We start from the raw sequence: 19,686 nt of genomic DNA, 5'->3' as shown, positions 1-19,686 counted from the left end.
CCTGCGGCCCGGGAGGTTCCGGCGGTGCCGGGACTCGAACCCGCGGCCCCCGGGGCGCGGCGCAGTTCCCGCTGTGGCCGCCAGGCGGAGCCGTTGGCCCGCGCGGCGGGACGGGCCGGGGGGACCCGGGGGGCACCGCGGGGACAATGGCGGGGGGGGGGACGGGGACGCCACACACGGGGACAGGAGGGGACATACGGGGGGCAGGAGGGGACAGCCCTGCCCGGGTCACGGACCCAGCACCCCCCCCCCCCCCCCAGCCCCCCGGTTCCTGTCAGGGGAAGTTCCTGCCCGCAGAAGCAGAGACCCCTCCCCAAAAACAAAAACCTCACTTGCAAAGCCCCCCCCTCTCCCGGTGCCCCCCGGACAGCCCTGCGGGTGGCCAGGGGGGGACCAGGGCTGGCCCGGGACCCCCGGCTGGGTCACGCTGCTGAGGGCCCTTGGGGCAGCAGAGGGGTCACGGCTCTGAGTGGGGGTGGGACAGGGGCACAGACCCCGGGGGTGTCCCCCCAAAATCAGCGCTTGTCACTGCCCCGAGGTGCCCCCAGCGTGGGGGAAGCGTGGCAGGGTTGGGGGTACGGGAGGATCCTCGCGGGGGCTCTGCCTGGGGGTGCTGTTGGACTGGGGGACGCTGCTGGGAGAAGGTGGGAGCAGGGGAGAAATGGGGGGGACCACAAACAAACCCCTAAAGCCCCCAGTCATAAGCACAGATCCATCCTAGTCCCAAACCCCAACCCCCCTTCCCTGCCCCACAACAAACACCCCCAAACACTCCTCCAAAAAATCCCCCCACAGCCCCAAAGTCCCCTTGTAAACAGCCCCATCCTGCCCCACACAGTGTCCCCTGTGCCCCCAGGACCCCCCTCCTGAGGACAGGACCCTGCACACTTTATTTATTCCCTCACCCTCCTTCACCCACTCTTTGTTGTTTCTTGAGAGACAGAAAGAAAAAAAAAAAAAAAAAAAGAAGAAGGGAGAGAGAAAAAAAAAAAAAAACCCACACAGGAGGAGGCAGGAGCCTATTTTGCCTCCCAGGCAATATTTCTGGAGCCAATCGGAATGCGCACCCACCCTGCCCTGCTCCCTAATTAAAGGCTTTAAGCAGGCGGCCGGGGCCGGAGGTTTGGGCACAGTCTCTTGGTGGCTCCTCTCGAAGCAGCAGCAGCAGCAGCAGCAGCAGCAGCCGCAGCCGCAGCGCGGATCCCGCTCGGGGCGCTCCAGGCCGCCAGGTTGGGGGGTCCCCGGCGCGGGCCGGCAGCCGCCCCCTCCCCGCTGCCCGCCATGAGCGGCTCTTTCGATAAGAAGCTCTCCAGCATCCTGACGGACCTCTCGGGCTCGCTGAGCTGCCATGCAGCCTCCAAGGACTCTCCCACCCTGCCGGAGTCCTCGGTCACAGACCTGGGCTACTACACGGGCCAGCACGACTACTACCCGGGCCAGTCGTACGGGCAGCCCGTGGGCCACTACCCCTACCCCCAGTTCAACCTCAACGGCATCGGAGCCGCCGGCACCTACTCGCCCAAATCCGAGTATTCCTACAGCCCCTCGTACCGCCAGTACGGGCACTTCAGGGAGCAGCAGCTCCCGGCGCAGGAGGCAGGTACGGACACACCGGGGGCACCGGGGGGACCGGGGCCGTGCCCGCCGCGCTGCTCCCGAGGGGCTCCGGAGGGGCCTCGGTGGGGTTTTAATCCTGGGCTTTGTGGGGTCCTACCCTGAGATTTGTGGGGTTTTACACCCCGGGTTCTGTGGGGTTCTACCCTGAGCTTTGTGGGGTTTTACCCCGAACTTTGTGGGGTTTACACCCCGGGCTCTGTGGGGTTTTACCCTGAGCTTTGTGGGGTTCTACCCTGAGCTTTGTGGGGTTCTACTCCGAACTTTGTGGGGCTTTACACCCCGGGCTCTGTGCAGTTCTACCCTGAGCTTTGTGGGGTTTTACACTCCGGGCTTTGTGGGGTTTTAACCCCGGGCTTTGTGGGGTTCTACCCTGAGCTTTGTGGGGTTTACACCCCGGGCTTTGTGGGGTTTTACCCTGAGCTTTGTGGGGTTTACACCCCTGTCTCTGTGGGGTTTTAACCCCCCGATCTTTGTGGGGTTTTAACCCCCCGAACTTTGTGGTGTTGTACACCCTGGGCTCTGTGGGGCTTTACACCCCGATCTTTGTGGGGTTTTACACCCCGGGCTTTGGGGGGTTTAAACCCCGGGCTTCGTGAGGTTTTATCCTGGGCTTTATGGGGTTTTAACCCTCGAGCTTTGCGGGGTTTTACCCCTCGGAGTGTCCCCAGTTTGTGGGGTTTTAACACCCCGGTTTTTGTGCGTTTTAACCGCCCGGTTCTTGTGGGGTTGTACCCCTCGGGGTGTCCCCGCGTTGGGGACAGGGCGCTGCTGGCGGCTCTCGGGGCTCAGCCGCTCGCGTGGGGACACAGCGGGACCGATCCGTGCTGGATGCAGAGTCCGGGACACGTCCCAGGGATGTCCCAGAGGCTGTGGCAGGGGACGGGGCGCTGCCAGCACCCCGGGCGAGGGGACACCGAGCTGGGGACGGGGGGACACCGAGCTGGGGACGGGGGGACGCCGAGCTGGGGACGGGGTGGCTGCCCCGGGAGCCCTTCGCGCCTCACCCCGCGCCCTCCCGCAGTGTCCGTGAAGGAGGAGCCGGAGCCCGAGGTGCGGATGGTCAACGGGAAGCCCAAGAAGATCCGCAAGCCCCGCACCATCTACTCCAGCTACCAGCTGGCCGCCCTGCAGCGCCGCTTCCAGAAGGCGCAGTACCTGGCACTGCCCGAGCGCGCCGAGCTGGCCGCGCAGCTGGGGCTCACCCAGACCCAGGTGAGGCTGAACCCCGCACCCCCGACACCCCAAATCCCTCCCCGACACCCCAAATCCCTCCCCGACACCCCAAATCTCCCCCTCGCAATTCCTGGATTTGGGGCGGGCTCGGCTCCCGGCGGGTCACAGGGATGGAGCTCCCCCCTTGCTGGGGGTTGTGGGGTCCCCCGGTGGGATTTAGGGAAAGGTGGAGAGGCAGCAGGGAGAGGGGACCCCAGGCGTGCCCTACTCGGCAGTTTTGGGGTTTATCCCGCTCCCTCTGGAGCCTGCCCCATCCCAGACCTCCCTGTTGGGTTTGGGGTTTGGGGCTGGGTCCTGCCCCAGCACCCGGGCCAGTCCCGGGTCAGGGCACGCCCGCTGTCCCAGGAATGTGGGGCACCGAGTCCTGCTCGGGACGGCGTTCTCGGGACATCCCATCCCCGCAGCAGCTCCTGACCCCAAACCCTGCCAGAACAGGGACCTGAGGCTCCCTGACCGCCCAGACTTCCCAAGGTTCCCCCTGGCCCTGGCTGCCCCATCCCGCTCGGTTCGTGCAGGGAGAAGGGATTTGGGGACCGGTTCCACGCCCGTGTCCCCAGCGCTGGGGTGGCCCTGCAGGCTGGACTGGAAGAGCCGGGACGTGAGGGAAGGGCTTCTCCTCCTCCTCCTCCCGCGAGCCGCCCGCGTTCGGGGCCAAACCCTCTTGGGGCTTTCGGGGTCCTGCGTGGCCGGGGACAAATGGTGCCCTTGGCTCTCGGGAGGGAGGGGAGGGCCCTGTCCCCGCTGTCCCCGCTGTCCCCGCAGCCCGTGACTCCCCCGCGCCCCATCGCGGTGCCCTCCCTGCCTCGGGGCCGGCGCCGGCGCCCTTGTGCCGCCCTTGGCCTTCCTCCTCCTCCCTTGGGCGATGAAGCAATCGGGGACACTCGGCAAAGGGCTGACGGAGCGCGTCACCCGCTCCCAGAGGGACATCCTGTTTGGGTGACAAGCAGCGCCACCCCCGCCCCTCGCCCAGGGCGTCCAGCGCCGCCTCGCCCAGCGCGGGGACGCTCCCGACGCCCGGCGAGTGGCGTGACGGGCTCCTCGTGACGCCCGTGTCCCCAGAGGGGGCTCCGTGACACCCGCTGGCACGTGGCTGCCGTCCCCAGAGCACGGGGTGTCCCTGTGCATGGAATGTCCCTGTCCCTGTCCATGGATGTCCATGGAATGTCCCTGTCCCTGTCCATGGATGTCCATGATGTGTCCATGTCCGTGGTGTGTCCAGGGAGTGTCCCTGTCCATGGAATGTCCGTGTCCCTGTCCATGGATGTCCATGGTGTGTCCGTGGTGTGTCCCTGTCCATGGAATGTCCCTGTCCCTGTCCATGGACGTCCATGGATGTCCATGGATGTCCATGGTGTGCCCATGTCCGTGGCGTGTCCATGTCTCCATGGCGTGTCCATGTTCTCCGTGACACTCACACCAAGGGTGACATCCCCTGTGTCCCACGACACCCCTGTCCCGAGGAGTTTCCTGCCATGCGCCGTGTGGGGTCCCCATGATGTCCCTTCCCGTGGCGCCTCATGTGCCACCTGTGTCCCTTGTCCCTCCCAACGTGCCAGAGCGTGTCCGGGGTCACTGTGACCTCCATGTCCCTTCCCATGCCTTTGGGATCACCCTGACCCCCATGTCCCTTGTCCCTTCCCGTGTCTCTAGGGTCACTGTGACCCCCATGTCCCTTCCCGTGCCTTTGGGATCACCCTGACCCCCATGTCCCTTGTCCCTTCCCGTGTCTCTGGGCTCACTGTGACCCCCATGTCCCAGGCTGGTTCCAGCACCCCTGTGAATCCCCTGTGACCCCAATACCCCTTCCTGTATTTCTGGGCTGTCCATCACCCCCTGTCCAGTGTCCCTATGATCCAAACTGCGCCATCCCTGTCCCCTCCCCTCTCCCCTATTCCTCCCACTCCTGTGCCAGGTCCTGACCCTTTTCCCTGTCCCCATCCCACCTTCCCATTCCCTTCCTGGGCCTTTTCCCTGTCCCCATCCCACCTTCCTGCTCCCTTCCCAGCTCTCTGACCCCATCCCACCCTCCCATTCCCTTCTCATTTCTCTGACCCTTTTCCCTGTCCCCATCTTTCCCATTCCCTTCCCATCCCTCTGACCCTTTTCCTTGTCCCCATCCCACCCTCCCGTTCCCTTCCCATCCCTCTGTCCCCATCCCACCCTCCTGCTCCCTTTTCATTTCTCTCACCCTTTTCCCTGTCCCCATTCCTCCCATTCCCTTCCCATCCCTCTGACCCTTTTCCTTGTCCCCATCCAACCCTCCTGCTCCCTTCCCATCCCTCTGACCCTTTTCCCTCCTCCCCCCCTCAGGTGAAGATCTGGTTCCAGAACCGGCGCTCCAAGTTCAAGAAGCTCTACAAGAACGGCGAGGTGCCTCTGGAGCACAGCCCCAACAACAGCGACTCCATGGCCTGCAACTCTCCCCCCTCGCCGGTGTGGGACAGTCCCGGCGCCGCCCGGACCCCGCTGCCGCAGCCGCTGCCCTACAGCTCCTCTCCCGGCTTTCTGGAGGAGCACAACCCCTGGTACCACCCCCAGAGCCTCAGCGGCCCCCACGGACCCCCCCAGGCCCAGGCGGCGCCCCCGATGCACCACCCGTCCCCCGGGCCCCCCAGCACGGGCGCCGTGTACTGACCGCGGGCACCGAGGGCTCAGAGACGCTGCAAAAATGCAAAAAAACTCCTCGGCCTCCTTTTTTTTTTTTTTTTGCTCACCCCCCACCTCCCCCCTTTCCCCGCCCCGTGGTTTGGTTTTTTGTCTCCTGATTTTTCCTAAAAAAAAAAAAAAGCAACAAACCAAAGGAAAGCACCCCTAGAAATCCTCGCTCCTCGCCCCGCTCATCTCAGGACCCAGAGGACTGCGAAGGCTGCAAACCCGGCGCGGGGAAAAGCTGGAAAATCCTTCTGAGCTTTTTAATTTCGGAATTTTTCCCGTCGCCTCCCCACCTCACCCCCTCGAGCCCGGAGATCCTCACCCCGACCCCTCGCCGGAGCTTTGCATGTCGGGGTGACCCCGCCGAGCTGCGGAGCTGTGTCAGCGCTGTCGCGACAGAGCGACAGGGGCGTGTCTGTCGCCAGCGGAGGGGGAGGCGCTTGGCCCTGGCTCCGCCATCGGGGGCGGTTTTGGGGCTCACGGACCCCTCACCCCAGCCGGAATCACCCGGGACGATGCTCAGACCAGAAGGTGGTGATTTAAAATGAAAATTAAAAAATCGGGTGGGTGGGTGTGGGTGGGGTGGGGGGGGTTGTGCGGAGGGAAATATTTTAATATTTAAGCAGTTCAGGAATGGTTTTTAAGTTATTGTTTGAAGAGAAAAAACTCGTGTTCATCTCCGTTTTCTGGCTGTGCCTCCAGCTGCGGGTAAAGGAACGGCGAAAATGCCTCTTTTTTAAGGAAATCGACGACTTATTTTAAAGGAAAAAAAAAATAACCGAGCTCTTTCCTATTTTTTAAGAGAATAACGCTATTTTTTTAAGCAGAAAGTGCCGTTTTAAGGAGTGTTCATAGTGTTGTACAGTCCCGGGGATTAATTTATGTTGCCTTCTATAAATAGGGGTGTTTTGGGGGGAAAAAAAGGGAGTGTACATAAGGTTCGTTTGTATAAAGTTGTTCCAAACCAAACTGGTTTCGGTCTGGTTTTTTTGGTTTTTTTTTTTGTCTATAATTTCTCTTTTTTCCTAAGGAAAATCCCCCCCCGGTTGATGGGAACCCCCCTCGGGTGTCCCTGAGTATCCTTTGCTCCTTCCCCAGGGACCCAAAGCCGGGCAGGAAATGTTCATTAATAAAAGTTCTGAATTTAAAGCTCCAAACTCCGCTTTTTCCCCGGTTCCTGGAGGGTTTTGGGGAGCAGGCTCTGGGCTTTTTCCACCCTGGGAAATGTGGATTTAAACCCCATTTTTGGGGGACAGCTGGGCACGGGGTGGCACCAGGTGATGTCGTCTTACCCCAAACCCCCTTTTTTTCCTGCTGAGAGAGAATTTAGGGCAGGAAAAGGAATTTTTTCCCTGGTTTTCAGAGCATTCCCCAAAACGCCCGCGGGATCCCGCTGCTCCTACTGGGACCAGTGAGCTCCCAGCCCTGCAGACTGGGAGGGCACCGGCCCTGCCCCGATGTCCCTTGTGGGGACACCGAGGTGGGGCCAGCCAAGCCCTCCCAGTATCCCAAAATCCCGCGGCATCCGCGCATTCCCTGCCAGAGGCGCCGTCCCCGCAGCGCTGCGGCCCTGGGGCGCTGCCCTGACCCCAAGAGCCCCCGCGGGGTGTCCGGGGCTGTGGTGGCCCTGTCACGCTGTCCCCAATGTCCCCCTCGCCGTGGTCAGGGCTGTGGGGTCCCCAAACCCTGTTCGGTTCCCCTGAGGAGGCTCCAGCGCTGCAGCTCCCGGCCCTCGGTGTCCCCAGATGTGTCCCCAGATGTGTCCCCAGATGTGTCCCCAGATGTGTCCCCAAACGTGTCCCCAGATGTGTCCCCAGACATGTCCCCAGACGTGTCCCCACGGTCCCACGCTGGGACAAGCTCCCACCTCGCCCCCAAATCCCCCCCACAAGCCACAGCCCCAAATCCCCGTTCCCAATCCCACGGGAGGAGGAGGAGGAGGAACCAGAGCTGGGAGCTCCAACCGTGAGCTGGCGCTTCGGAGGTTTCGGTTTAGATTTTGGATTTTTTGTTTAATTTCTTCTTTTTTTTTTTTTTTTTTTCATTTAGAGGAGGAAAAAAATCCCCAGGAAGGCGGCGGGTTACATATCCAGGGATTATGTAAATCCCGGGTGCTGCGCTGCCCAAGGCTGGGCACGAACGCCGCTCCCAGCGCTGCCTGCGCATCGCGCTGGCCCGGGAACGCCCGGGACAGACCTGGGGGGAACAGGGACAGACCTGGGAACGCCCGGGACCAACATGGGGGGAACAGGGACAGACCTGGGAATGCTCGGGACAAACCTTGGAACACCCGGGACAGACCTGGGAACACCCGGGACAGACCGGGGGGACCTGGGACAGACCTGGGAATGCTCGGAACAAACCTGGGAACACCCGGGACAGACCTGGGGGGATCCGGGACAGACCTGGGGGGACCTGGGACAGACCTGGGGGAACCGGGACAGACCTGGGGGGAACCGGGACAAACCTGGGAATGCTCGGGACAAACCTGGGAACACCCAGGACAAACCTGGGAATGCTCGGGACAGACCTGGGGGGAACTGGGACAGACCTGGGGGGATCCAGGACAAACCTGGGGGGAACAGGGACAGACCTGGAGGGAACAGGGACAAACCTGGGGGGATCCAGGACAAACCCGGGATGGCAGGGCCAGGCTTCTGTGGGTCCCAGGGGTGGCATTGCCAGGTGTGACAGTGACAGGGGTGGCAGTGCCGGGGGTGGCAGTGCCAGGTGTGACAGTGACAGAGGTGACAGTGCCGGGGTGGCAGTGCTGGGGTGGCAGTGCCGGGGTGGCAGTGCCGGTGGTGGCAGTGCCAGGTGTGACAGTGACAGAGGTGGCAGTGCCGGGGGTGACAGTGCCCAGTGTGACCGTGCCGGGGGTGGCAGTGCCGGGGATGGCAGAGCCGGGGGTGGCAGTGCCCCGCTGTCCCCCGCTGTCCCCCCGGGCCCAGCAGAGCCCTCCCAGCGCGCACTCGGCTCCTGCCCCGTTGCGACACCTGCGGCCCTTGCGTCACCCGGTGCCAGCCCCGGGAGCGGGGGCAGCGCCCGCCCACGGCCCGGCCCGGCCCGGCAGCCCCAGCCCTGGAGCCGGGCCCGGCCCGGCCTCCGCTCACCCGGAGTCACGGGGGCAGCCGGGGCTCCGGGAGGGTCCCGCAAACGGGACAGCACCGCCCCCTTGGGGGTCTGTCCCCATCGCCCCGGGATGTCCTGATGGGCACAGGGAGGTGACACCGCCACCCAAAGCCACCCCCTTCCCTAAATCCTCGGTGAGCTTCATCCTCCAGGAAAATCCCACTGGGAGCATCACCCACCACGGGCTGGCCATGGATCCCAGCCCTGGGCTCCACAGCCCTGTGGGGACAGCTGGGGACACCCATGCTCTGGGATCAGCACCTTGGGGACAGCTGGGGACACCCATGCTGTGGGATCAGCACCTTGGGGACACCCATGCTGTGGGATCAGCACCTTGGGGACAGCTGGGGACACCCATGCTGTGGGATCAGCACCCTGGGGACAGCTGGGGACACCCATGCTGTGGGATCAGCACCTTGGGGACACCCATCCCATGGGATCAGTACCTTGGGGACATCCCTCCCGTGGGATCAGCACCCCAGAGCCCTCGGCTGAGGGACCAGAGCTCCCATGGTGGCCGGGAATGGGGACAGGGGGGTCCCCAGTGCCACCAGCCCCAGACAGGCTCCGATGTCCACCCCAGCCCTGATCCCTGCCCTGGATCCCGACCCCTCGGGGGGGATCTGGGGATAACCCAGCCCTGAGAGGCTGCGAAAGGTGCAAAAAGCAGAGAAGATCCTGGAAGGGGGAAGGAAGGGGCCCTTGGGGATCAGGGAGTGGGAATATTGAGAACCAGGATCATGGAATGGCAATGTCAGGAACCGGCATGATGGAGTGGGAATATCAGGAATGAGGATCGTGGGATGGGAATACTGGGGGCCAGGATCACGGGATGGGAATATCAGGAACCAGGAGCACAGAGTGGGAATATCAGTGGTCAGGATCATGGAATGGGGATATCAGGAACCAGGAGCACAGGGTGGGAATATCATTGGTCGGGGTCATGGAATGGGGACATCAGGAACCAGGAGCACAGGGTGGGATCATGGAATGGGGATATCAGGAGCCAGGAGCACAGGGTGTTCGTGCCAGGGGGAGCAGGAGCTGCTGCCCCTCAGCTGGGGGAGCCCCAGTGGGGTCTTGCCCCCACCTCAGGGGCAAACACGGAGCAGGGTTGGGAAAAGGGGGAAATGACCACATGGAAAGGCAGGGAAACGACAAGGATGTATTTTCCAGCTGGGTCCTGGCCTCTGGAAGCACAAAGCCAAACCCGCAGAGGGAAATCCCCCCCTGCTCCCAAACACCCTCCTGGCTCCCAGGGCTGGGTGTCTGTGGGGACAGCGGGCAGGGACCTGGGCTCAGCCGGGGTCCCCAGCCTGGCCCGTGTCCCCTGGCCCTCCCACTGCCACCCCTGCTGGGGGAGATGCCTGTGACAGCTCCGAACTGCCCCAAATTCCCCACAGGAGGGGCCGGGAGTGCCTCATGAGCCCCCACCCCACAGTTCCCAAAACTGGGCTCCATTTCAGGCAGATGTTGGGGGGACACAGCCCCAGCCCCTCAGCCTGCACCCCCAGCCCCTCTGGCTGCGTTCCCAGGACTGGGAGAGCCTGAGGCTCTGGATGGAAGCGTCTCCCCCAAAGCAGGGGCACCCCAAAGTGCAGAGGGGCAGAACCGGCCAATGCTCAGCCTGTTTATAAACGGGGCCCCGCCAAGAACCCACAGAATTTATAAATAAAGCCAGGCCGGGGGGGCCGGGACTCCCCAGCCCCTCCTGGGGTCCCCCTGCTCCCTGTCCATGATTGGGGGGACCCTGGGCCGAGTCTTGTCCCACAGGGATGGCGCACAGGGCGCGGGGTCGCTGCAGTGTGACAGAGCAGGACGCCCCCGGGCTCCTGCCCGTCCTTGTCACCTTCTTCCTCCTCCTCCTCCTCTTCCTCCTCCTCCTCCATTCGGGCTTTGCTGGGCTCTCAGTCCCGCGGGGGGCAGCGGCAGAGCGTCCCCCCCGATGTCCCTCGGTGTCCCTCATTGTCCCTCCGCGTCTCTCCGGATGTGGCGGCGCTGGAGCGGCGGCGGTGTCACATCATGGGGGCCCTGGGGACGGCGTCCTGCGGCTGGGGCTGGTACCAGGCCCCGAAGGCGTTGATGTAGCCCCCGGCGGGCAGCGGGGGGCCCTTGCCGGGCCCGGGCAGGTCCCAGAGCGGGGGGAGGCCGCCGGGGGAGCAGGGGGACAGGGCGGGGACGCTGTGCGGGGTCTGCTCCCCCTCGGGGGCACCCGGGCCCTGCTTCATGATCTTCTTGTACTTGGAGCGCTTGTTCTGGAACCAGATCTTCACCTGGGGGCAGAGACAGGGGGGTCAGGGGGGAGGAAGAGGCCAACACCCCCTAAACCCCCCCCTTTAACCATCACAGACCCCTGGGCTCCCCTGACCCCATTCCCGCGGGGCTCTGGGGCACGGAGCGGGCTGGGAGCCCGACCCTTCACAAGGCACCTCTGTGGCGGGGGGAGACGGCGGCCAGAGGCCCCGGGAGCCCGGAGAGCGAGGCAGAGTCCCGGGGAGCGTCCCCAGGTCCCCCTGGCCGTGCCAGCCCCGCCGGGAGCCGGTGCCGGGGCTGGGCCGGGCCCTGCTCATTCCTCCCCGCGGTCCCCCCCGCGCTGCCGGCAGGTTCCCACTTGTCTCCTCTTCCCCGGCTTTATGAGCTCGCTTCGCCCCTGGCTCCGGGGCTGCACCGCTGCCGCCTGCCTGTCTCTCCCCATCGCCTTCAAAAACCCACTCGCCCCGTCCCGCGGCCCGGGGCCGCCCAGCGCCGGGCACGGCCGGGCCGCCAGCCAGGCTCCGGGGCTGGGAAAGTCCCGCTGCCGCTGGGAGGTGCGGGCAGGGGCGCCCCAAACCCGAGCCCTGCGGGCCCACCGGCGCCAGCTCCCCCGCCGCGGCACGGCTCGGCTCGGCTCGCTTCCAGCAGGGCACGGAGCCGGCCCCGGTGGGCACACGGCGGCGTCCCGGGGCTGTCCCGGGCCGGTACCGGCTCCGGGCCGTACCTGGGTCTGGGTGAGCCCCAGCTGCGCCGCCAGCTCGGCGCGCTCGGGCAGCGCCAGGTACTGCGTCTGCTGGAAGCGCTGGTTCAGCGCCTGCAGCTGCACGCTCGAGTAGATGGTGCGGGGCTTGCGCAGCTTCTTGCCCTTCCCGTCGAGCCGCAGGTCCCCGTTGGACACGGCCGGAGGCTTCTCGGCCTCTAAGGAGCGGGGGGAGAGGAGCCACGGTCCATCAGACACACTGAGAGGCTAAAAAAACACCCCAAACCACCCCAAAATCACCCCCAAATCACCCCAAACCACCCCAAACCACCCAAAATCACCCCAAACCATCCCAAATCACCCCAAACCACCCAAAATCACCCCAAACCACCCCAAAATCACCCCAGACCACCCAAAATCACCCCTAAACTACCGCACACCACCCAAAATCACCCCTAAACTACCCCAAACCACCCCAAACCATCCCAGACCATCTCAAACCATTCCAGACCACCCCAAACCATCCCAGACCATCCCAAACCATCCCAGACCATCCCAAACCACCATAAACTACCCCAAATCATCCCCGTGGCTGCCGGGGGCTGTCTGTGGAAGGGAGGGGGGGATCAGTGCGGGGACCTGCTCCTCTCTGGTGTTTAAACCTCGAGGAGAGCAAAAGGAGAGGAGGAGGAAGAGGAGGATGGGAGCGCTCGGGCAGTGTCACCGTCCAGGTCCGGCAGCACGTGGGACAAAGGCCTCGGCCTGCATGCGGCTGGGGGGGCCGGGTGGGACCCCCCGGGGGATGGAGGGGCACCAGGAGGGACCCCCCAGGCCCGGGGGAGCCACCGGGGCGCTCTGGGGGTCCCTGGGGTCACCCACAGCACGGCCAGGGCCGGGCTCAGCCGGGCTCGGGGTCCCCGGGGGCAGGGTGGGGGTCCCAGGGGGCACTTGGGGGGCTCAGCTGCGAGGGGCGGATGCTCCCCGTGCCCGCGGCTCCTCCAAGCCACCAAATGTCCCCTGCGGGGGCTCTGGGAGCAAGGGGCGGGAACCACCCCCAGGACCCCCCAGCACCCCGCACCGAGCCCAGCCCGGCCCAGCCCCGGAGCGCTTCCGACGGCTCCATCCCGGCTCTCCCGGGCCCAGGCGCGCCCCCCGCGCCCCCCTTACCTGTGTCCTGCAGCCTGGCCCCGGGGGCCGGGCCGTGCGGGGCGCCGGGGGGCGGGTAGGGCACGTAGGGACCCCCGTGGGGCGGCGGGGGCGCCGCGCCGGGGTACGGGAAAGGCCCGGGCCGGCCGTAGGAGGGGAAGGGCGGGGGGTCGTGCTGGGGGGGGGCCGTGCAGGGGGTAGTGCTGGGGGGGCCCGAGCTCCAGGAACGCGGCTTTGGAGGGGTCGGAGCCCAGCAGGGTCTCGGCCATCGAGCTCATGGTCATGGTCCGGCCGGGCTGGGCTGGGCAGCGCCCGCAGCCCCCGCGGCAGAGCCGAGCCGGGCCGGGCCGAGCCGAGCCGAGCCGAGCCGAGCCGAGCCCGGCCGAGCCCAGCCGAGCCGAGCCGAGCCCCCGCCGCCCCCCGACGGCTCCGGCTGCCGCGGCCTCGGGGATGCCCCGAACGCCCCGCCCAGCCCCGCCCCCGCAGTGACGTCACGCCCGGGGGCACCCCCTTCACCCCGTGCCCACCCCCCCGTGTGTGGGACCCCCTTCGAGGTCACCCCCCCCCCGTTTGTGCCACCGCGACCCCTCCCAGGGCTGGGGGACACCCCGACCCCCCCCGTGTCCCGCCGGTGTCCCCGGGGCTGGGGGTGACCCCCGGGCAGGGTTTTGGGGTGTGGGGGGGGTCACCCTTTCTCAGGGCCCCCCGAGGGACACGGGGCAGCCCTGGGAGCATCGGGGGCCGCTCGGGGGACGGGGGGGACACGGCGGGGCCGGAGCCGCGCTCCGGGGATGCCAGGCGGGGGTGGCACCTCCCGAGCCACCCCCGGCAGCGCCGGGCCCCCTTCCCGGTGCCCGTGGGCCCGGATCCCTGCGGGTCACCCCGGCCCGGCCGCGCCCTCCGTGACCCCGGAGCGGCCTCGGCCCGGGGGGGCCCCAGCGGGGGCACAGCGGGGACAGAACGGGGACAAAACGGGGACAAAACCCCCGCTCGGGGCCCCGGAGCTGCTGTCACCGCCTTTGGTGGGGTGACAGCCTCTGAGAGGCTGCGATGGCTTTGGGGACAGCGGGGTGACACAGCGGGAAGGGAGCGCTGGCCCTGCTGCCAGCCGCGTTGCCGGGGCGGGAGGAGCGGCCCCGCGGGAGCGGTGACAGCGGCAGGGAGGGTCCCCTGTCCCCAGCCCTCCCTCAGGCCGGTCCCAGCCGTGTCCCCGTGCGGCCACCGGCTCTGAGTCAGCGCTCGGGTATAAATAACCCAGCTCCGTGCCCCGCGCTCGGGGACAGCCCGGCCTCACCCTCCGCTGCTGCCCTGTGTCCCCAGCCCAGCCCCGGTGGCACCTGGGGCCATGGCCAGGTCCCGGACTGTCCCCTGTCCCAGCACGGAGCTGTCCCCGCCATGACCCTCGGGGACAAGGCGGGCTCCAAATCCCACAACAGCCGCAAACTGGGGAGCGGGGCGAGGCCTCGGGTGGGGGCACAGAACTCCGGGGACCAGCAGGGGATGTCCCCGAGGCCAGCCAGGCCAAAGGAGGGGCGGAGAAGCCGCCGGAGGAGAATTCCAGAGGAGAATTCCAGAGGAGAATTCCAGATGTTTGCAGCCCTGGCCGCGCCGCGTGCCCGGGGAGCCGGCCCAGGCGGCACCGAGGGCGAGGAGCGGAGGGCAGAGAAGGGGAGGGAAGGGAAGGGAAGGGGAAGGAAAGGAAGGGAAGCTCCCCTGATCTGCTTTTATCCCGCTCCTCACTTTCCCCGGTGACTCAGCCCCACCGGCTGCGGGGCGGGTGCCGGCTTGCCGGGATCAGCTCCCGCCGGCCCCGCGCCCTCCCGGCTCCTCACCCGGTGCTGGGGGGCACAAAGGGGGGCCTGGGGTAGAGGCGGCATCCGCCCCCAACGTGGGGGATCCCATGAATGTCCCAGAGATGGATCCGAGGGGACGCAGGCCCCCTCCCCAGCCCCTCGTGCTTTCCCACCCCTCTGCTGAGAGGTGGATGGAGGAAACATCCATAATTAATAAAAGTACCCCAAAATGTCCAGCCTAAAGCAGGGAGCCGAGGCTCCTGGGCCGGGTGCTGCAGGACGGTGTCCCCAGGGCTGTTTGGGGACAAGATGGCAGGAGCAGGGGGGACACCCAGGGGTCAATTCCCCGCTGGGGTGAAGGGGCACAGCTGTGTTCCATCGGGGTGGAAGGAGGGACGAGACCCCTCCCCATCGCATCCCATCCCATCCCATCCCATCCCATCCCATCCCATCCCATCCCATCTGGGGATCTCCAGAGGGGACCCTCGAGAAGGGGCAGCCCAGGGGGAGCAACGGGACAGTGGTGACACCATCCTCATCCTCCTCGTCCTCCTCATCCTCTTCGTCCTCCTCATCCTCCTCATCCTCCTCATCCTCCTCATCCTCTGGGTCGGGGGTCTGAAGGTGCCAATCTCAGCCCTGTTCTGCGCCAAGGGTGGGCACGGGGACAGGGACAGGGACAGGGAAATGCCACCTGCTCCAAACCCCTTCAGGGGCGGGGATAAAACTCCTGCACCCACCCTCGGGCAGTGCAGAGCCCCCGCTCACACCGGGGCTGCTTTGGGGACGGTTCCAGCACAGCTGCAGGCACGGGGCACGGCCGGCTCGGGTGCCAGCCCGGTGGGTGTCAGCGGGGGCTGCCGGCGACAGGACGGGGCTGTCGGAGCGGAGTTTGGGCTCGGAGCTGCCAAGACAAACACATCGACTCAATCCGCGCCGAATTAAAAAAAATAAATCACGGCGGCGCTCGGAGCCAAGGCCGAGCCTCGGTGGCGGGGCTGGAAGGTGCCGGCACACGCCGGGCCCCGCGCGGTGGCCGGGACGCGCCGGGACACGCGGGGATAACGTCGCTGGCGGTCACCGGGCCGGGGATGCTCCTGCGAGCCGCGGGATGCGGATCCACCCGGGCAGAGCCGCGCTGCTCCCGTCCTGATGAAAGCAGCAAGGATTAAAGGGGAAAGCAGGGATGGGCGTGCGAGGAGCGGGGGGGGCGAGAACGCGTGTGCCAGGTAACCAACCCCAAAGATCCCCCGAGATAAAGGGAGATCCCAACAGCTGTAATTAGGCTGCAGATAGAGCGGCGCGGGGAAAGCCTGGAGCCAGGAGCAGGAATTCTGGGTTAATGGCAGCCCAAGGAGAAGTTAATAACAAGCCCAGCGGAGTGGGAGCAGACAGCCTGGCGTCTGCCCTCCCACACGCCCGCGCTGCCACCGCCGAGCAGCCGCGCTATCTCAGCCGGGAATGGTCCCGGGGCGGCCGGGGAGACGCTGCAGCACGAGCTGGGCTCCCCCCGGGCGGCCCCCCCGGCTTTTGGGGCGTCTCGGCACCGGGAAAAGCCGGGCCGGGAGAGCAGGGGGGTGAGGGGATGCTGGGGAGCACCCCTGAGAGCACGGGGGGACATCCAGGGAGGGCGGGCTGGTCCTGCCCCAGAGGGGAGCAGCGAGCCGGGTTTGTCCCCGGGATGGTGCCAGACACCCCCCGAGCAGCCTGGGGCTGCTCCCCCCGCCGTGAATCACGTCCGGAGGTGACCCGATGGCGCAGAGGTGGCCCCAGGGGACACAGGACACGTGGGAGGTGACAGCGATGTCACAGCGGGGGCTGGACACTCGCAGAGGGACACGAGGGAAAGCAAAGCTCGCGCTGATTCCCTCCCCACCCTTTATTTTAAAAGCTCCAACAAGCCCAGGTTTGAAATTTTCTGCCGAAAGAGGCTCCAAAAGCGGCTCCAGAACCTGGATGGGCTTGGGAAGGTGAACCCCAGTTTGCACTGGGAGATCCCGTCCCCACTCCCAGCGGGTCTGCAGCAGGTGTGGTGCCATAAATCCCCATCCAAGGGTGTAAATCAGTGTTTCCCCACCACCACAACCCCACAACTGCGGCCAGAACCCCACAACGCCCGGGCTCCCTCCCCTGCCCATCCCCACTCGGAGCTGGGATGGAGCCACAGAGATGTGACCAAAACCCTCAAACCCAGCGCTGCTCCCTGCCTCCCTCTTCCCCTCCCAGAGCCCGTATTTTGCTTCAGAACCTCCAAATATTTTCCAGGACGCTGATCTGGGTTTGATTTTCCTGGGGACGCTGGGCTGGAAAGCAAAGGCATCAAAGGGGCCTGGGGGAAACGGCGACGAGAAATGGCCAGGGGGGAAATGGCCCCTGGAATTCCAACCCTGCCGGGATGGGTGGATGGATGGATAATGGATGGATGGATGGATGATGGATGGATGATGGATGGATGGAGGGATGGATGGATGGATGGATGGATGATGGATGGATGGATGGATGGATGGATGGAGGATGGATGGATGGAGGGATGGATGGATGGATGGATGGATGGATGGATGGATGGATGATGGATGGATGGATGATGGATGGATGATGGATGGATGGATGGATGGATGGATGGATGGATGATGGATGGATGGATGGATGGATGGATGGATGATGGATGGATGATGGATGGATGGATGATGGATGGATGATGGATGGATGGATGGATGGATGGATGGATGGATGGATGGATGATGGATGGATGGATGATGGATGGATGGATGGATGGATGGATGGATGGATGGATGGATGGATAGAGGATGGATGATGGATGGATGGATGGATGGATGGATGATGGATGGATGGATGGATGGATGGATGGATGGATGGATGGATGGATGGAGGATGGGGAGAATTCCTAAATTCCTGTTTGGAGAGAAGCAAACCGGCTCCGGCTTTGCCGCCCCATAGAGGCAGAGGTGACAATTCCGTCATTCCCGGCCATTCCCGGCCGGTGGAGCTGAGACCCAGCCCCGCGAGGGAATCTCCCCATCCCGGCCAAATCTCCTCCAAATCTCAATTCCCCAGTCCCAAATCCCAAATCTCAGTTTCCCAAGCCGAAATTTCAATTCCCCAATGCCAAATCTCAATTCCCCAATCCCAAATCGCAACTCCCCAATGCCCAATCTCAATTCCTCAATCCCAAATCTCAACTCCCCAACCCTAAATCTCAACTCCCAAATCCCAAATTTCAGTTGCCCAATCCCAAATCTCAACTCCCAAATCCCAAATTTCAGTTGCCCAATCCCAAATCTCAACTCCCCAGTCCCAAACCTCAACCCCCAAACCTGAAATTTCAATTCCCCAATCCCAAATCTCAATTCCCAATCCCAGGACCCCCTCCTGCCCCCCGGGCCCTGGCCAGGCTCAGCCCCGTGTGGTCACCGCTGTCCCCAGCCAGGACCTGTGGCTTTGGGGAGATCCTAATCAGCGCCCCCACACTCTCGTTAATTAACAGAGGGACAATTAGCGGTGGAGGAAATTGTTCCTCTCCTCGTGCCGTTTCTGGTTTTTTGGCTGGGTTGTTTTTTTTTTTTTTTTTTTGTGTGCCGGGCACGAGGAATTCTCGGAGCCTCTGGGGCCGAATTCCGGAGCTCCAGTGGAGATCCCCGGGTGGGGTTTGCCCCGGAGAGGAGCGGGGAGGGGACAGGGGACAGTCCCCACATCCCGGGGGTGGCAGCGCCCTGGGGAACGTCCCAGGCTGTCCCCACTGCAGAGGGGGAACAGGGACAGGGACAGGGACGGGGACGGGGATGGGGACGGGGATGAGGACAGGGACGGGGATGGGGACAGGGATAGGGACAGGGACAGGGACAGGGACAGGGATGGGGATGGGGATGGGGACAGGGCCGAGGACAGGGATGGGGATGGGGACAGGGACGGGGACAGGGACAGGGACAGGGATAGGGATAGGGACGGGGACAGGGACAGGGACGGGGACAGGGATGGGGATGGGGACAGGGAGGAGTGCTTGGTCCCTGCAGATCCAACACGGGACAAGCCCCGGAAAGCCCCTGGCCTGCGTGGTGACACTGCCAGGTCCGGCATGGTGACCCTGGCATGGCTGGCACGGTGGCACTGCCCAGGCTGGCACAGTGACACTGGCAGGGCTGGCACGGTGACACTGCCAGGTCCGGCACGGTGACCCTGGCATGGCTGGCACGGTGGCACTGCCCAGGCTGGCACGATGACACTGCCAGGTCCGGCACAGTGACATCAGGAGCCCGCAGCCAGCACAGGGAGGACACCCCACACCGTGGTCGCTCCCCCTCTCTCCCGGCCGGTGACAGCCGTGTCCCCAAAGGCCGCAGCCACCGAGCAGAGCCGGGGGCAGAGCCGGGCCCCGGGGCCAGCCCGGGCCGGTCGGGGCAGTGTCACCTGCCGTGTCCCCACGCCGCCGCGCTCCGCCCCGGCTCGCAGGGGGTCATTAGCGGCGGTGACAATCCCGGCAGCACGCGCCGGGCATTTCCATCCCGGGGGAGCTCGGCAGGGAGGAGGGAAGCGGAGGGAGGGACGGACGGGGACGGTGGAGGTGTAATTAAGGTGCCATTAAGAGGCGCCCAGGAGTCTCCCGGGGACCAGCGCGGGCGCAGGCGCTGCCACCCCGACGGCTCCTGGGTGCCCAAGTGCCCCCGGGCACGGCCGGGAGGGCTCAGGGGACTCGCCCCGAGGGATGCGACATCATCGGGGCGCTGCGGCACCGGGACGCCCCTCCCAAAGCCGGGCACGACAGGCCGGTCCCGTCCCATCCCCAGCAGCGCCTGATGGTTTTTCCTGTCCCTGGGAGCACAGGGGACACACGAACTCCCCGCTGCCACCCCGCCACCCTCACCCAGGCCAAAACTCCCGGGTCGAGGCCAAGAATCCCAGGTTTGAAGGCAAATCCCACCGCTCCTCACCGCCCCCGAATTCCAGCCGCCCGGCAGGTGCGGCTTCCATTGAACACCGCCCGCCCCTCCCGCGCTTTGCAGCTCCCGAATTATTTGTGCTTCAGCGGGCGCTGAATGGGGCTGGAATTCCTTAATCCACCCGCGGAGGAGCTTTCCTCGTAACCCAACCCCGCCGGGCACAAAGCCGGGGAGCGCCCGGGAGCGGGGCCGGGTCCCGGCTCCC

The 19,686-nt window shown here is 65.3% G+C and overlaps 2 protein-coding genes across 2 annotated transcripts; one reads left to right on the top strand and one right to left on the bottom strand.

Annotated features, from left to right (window-relative positions):
- The first annotated feature begins 1,281 nt into the window (after positions 1-1,281).
- DLX3 (distal-less homeobox 3) lies at positions 1,282-6,471 on the top strand. The gene is made up of 3 exons (XM_071450539.1): positions 1,282-1,600; positions 2,639-2,829; positions 5,161-6,471. Exons 1-3 carry the CDS (start codon positions 1,282-1,284, stop codon positions 5,482-5,484), a joined length of 834 nt encoding a protein of 277 aa, XP_071306640.1. The 3' UTR covers positions 5,485-6,471.
- A 4,178-nt stretch (positions 6,472-10,649) lies between these two features.
- Positions 10,650-13,017, bottom strand: DLX4 (distal-less homeobox 4). Its single transcript, XM_071450853.1, is given in 4 exon segments — positions 10,650-10,907; positions 11,612-11,805; positions 12,755-12,918; positions 12,920-13,017. Coding segments are annotated over 4 exon segments (714 nt in total).
- Positions 13,018-19,686: the final 6,669 nt, after the last annotated feature.

This window comes from Agelaius tricolor, unplaced genomic scaffold (assembly GCF_023055355.1).
Source record: "Agelaius tricolor isolate 1412-34295 unplaced genomic scaffold, bAgeTri1.0.p SCAF_31, whole genome shotgun sequence".
NCBI classification, from domain to species: domain Eukaryota; kingdom Metazoa; phylum Chordata; class Aves; order Passeriformes; family Icteridae; genus Agelaius; species Agelaius tricolor.
The sequence above is the reverse complement of the archived record's forward strand: the minus strand, read 5'-3'. Positions and strand labels throughout refer to the sequence as shown.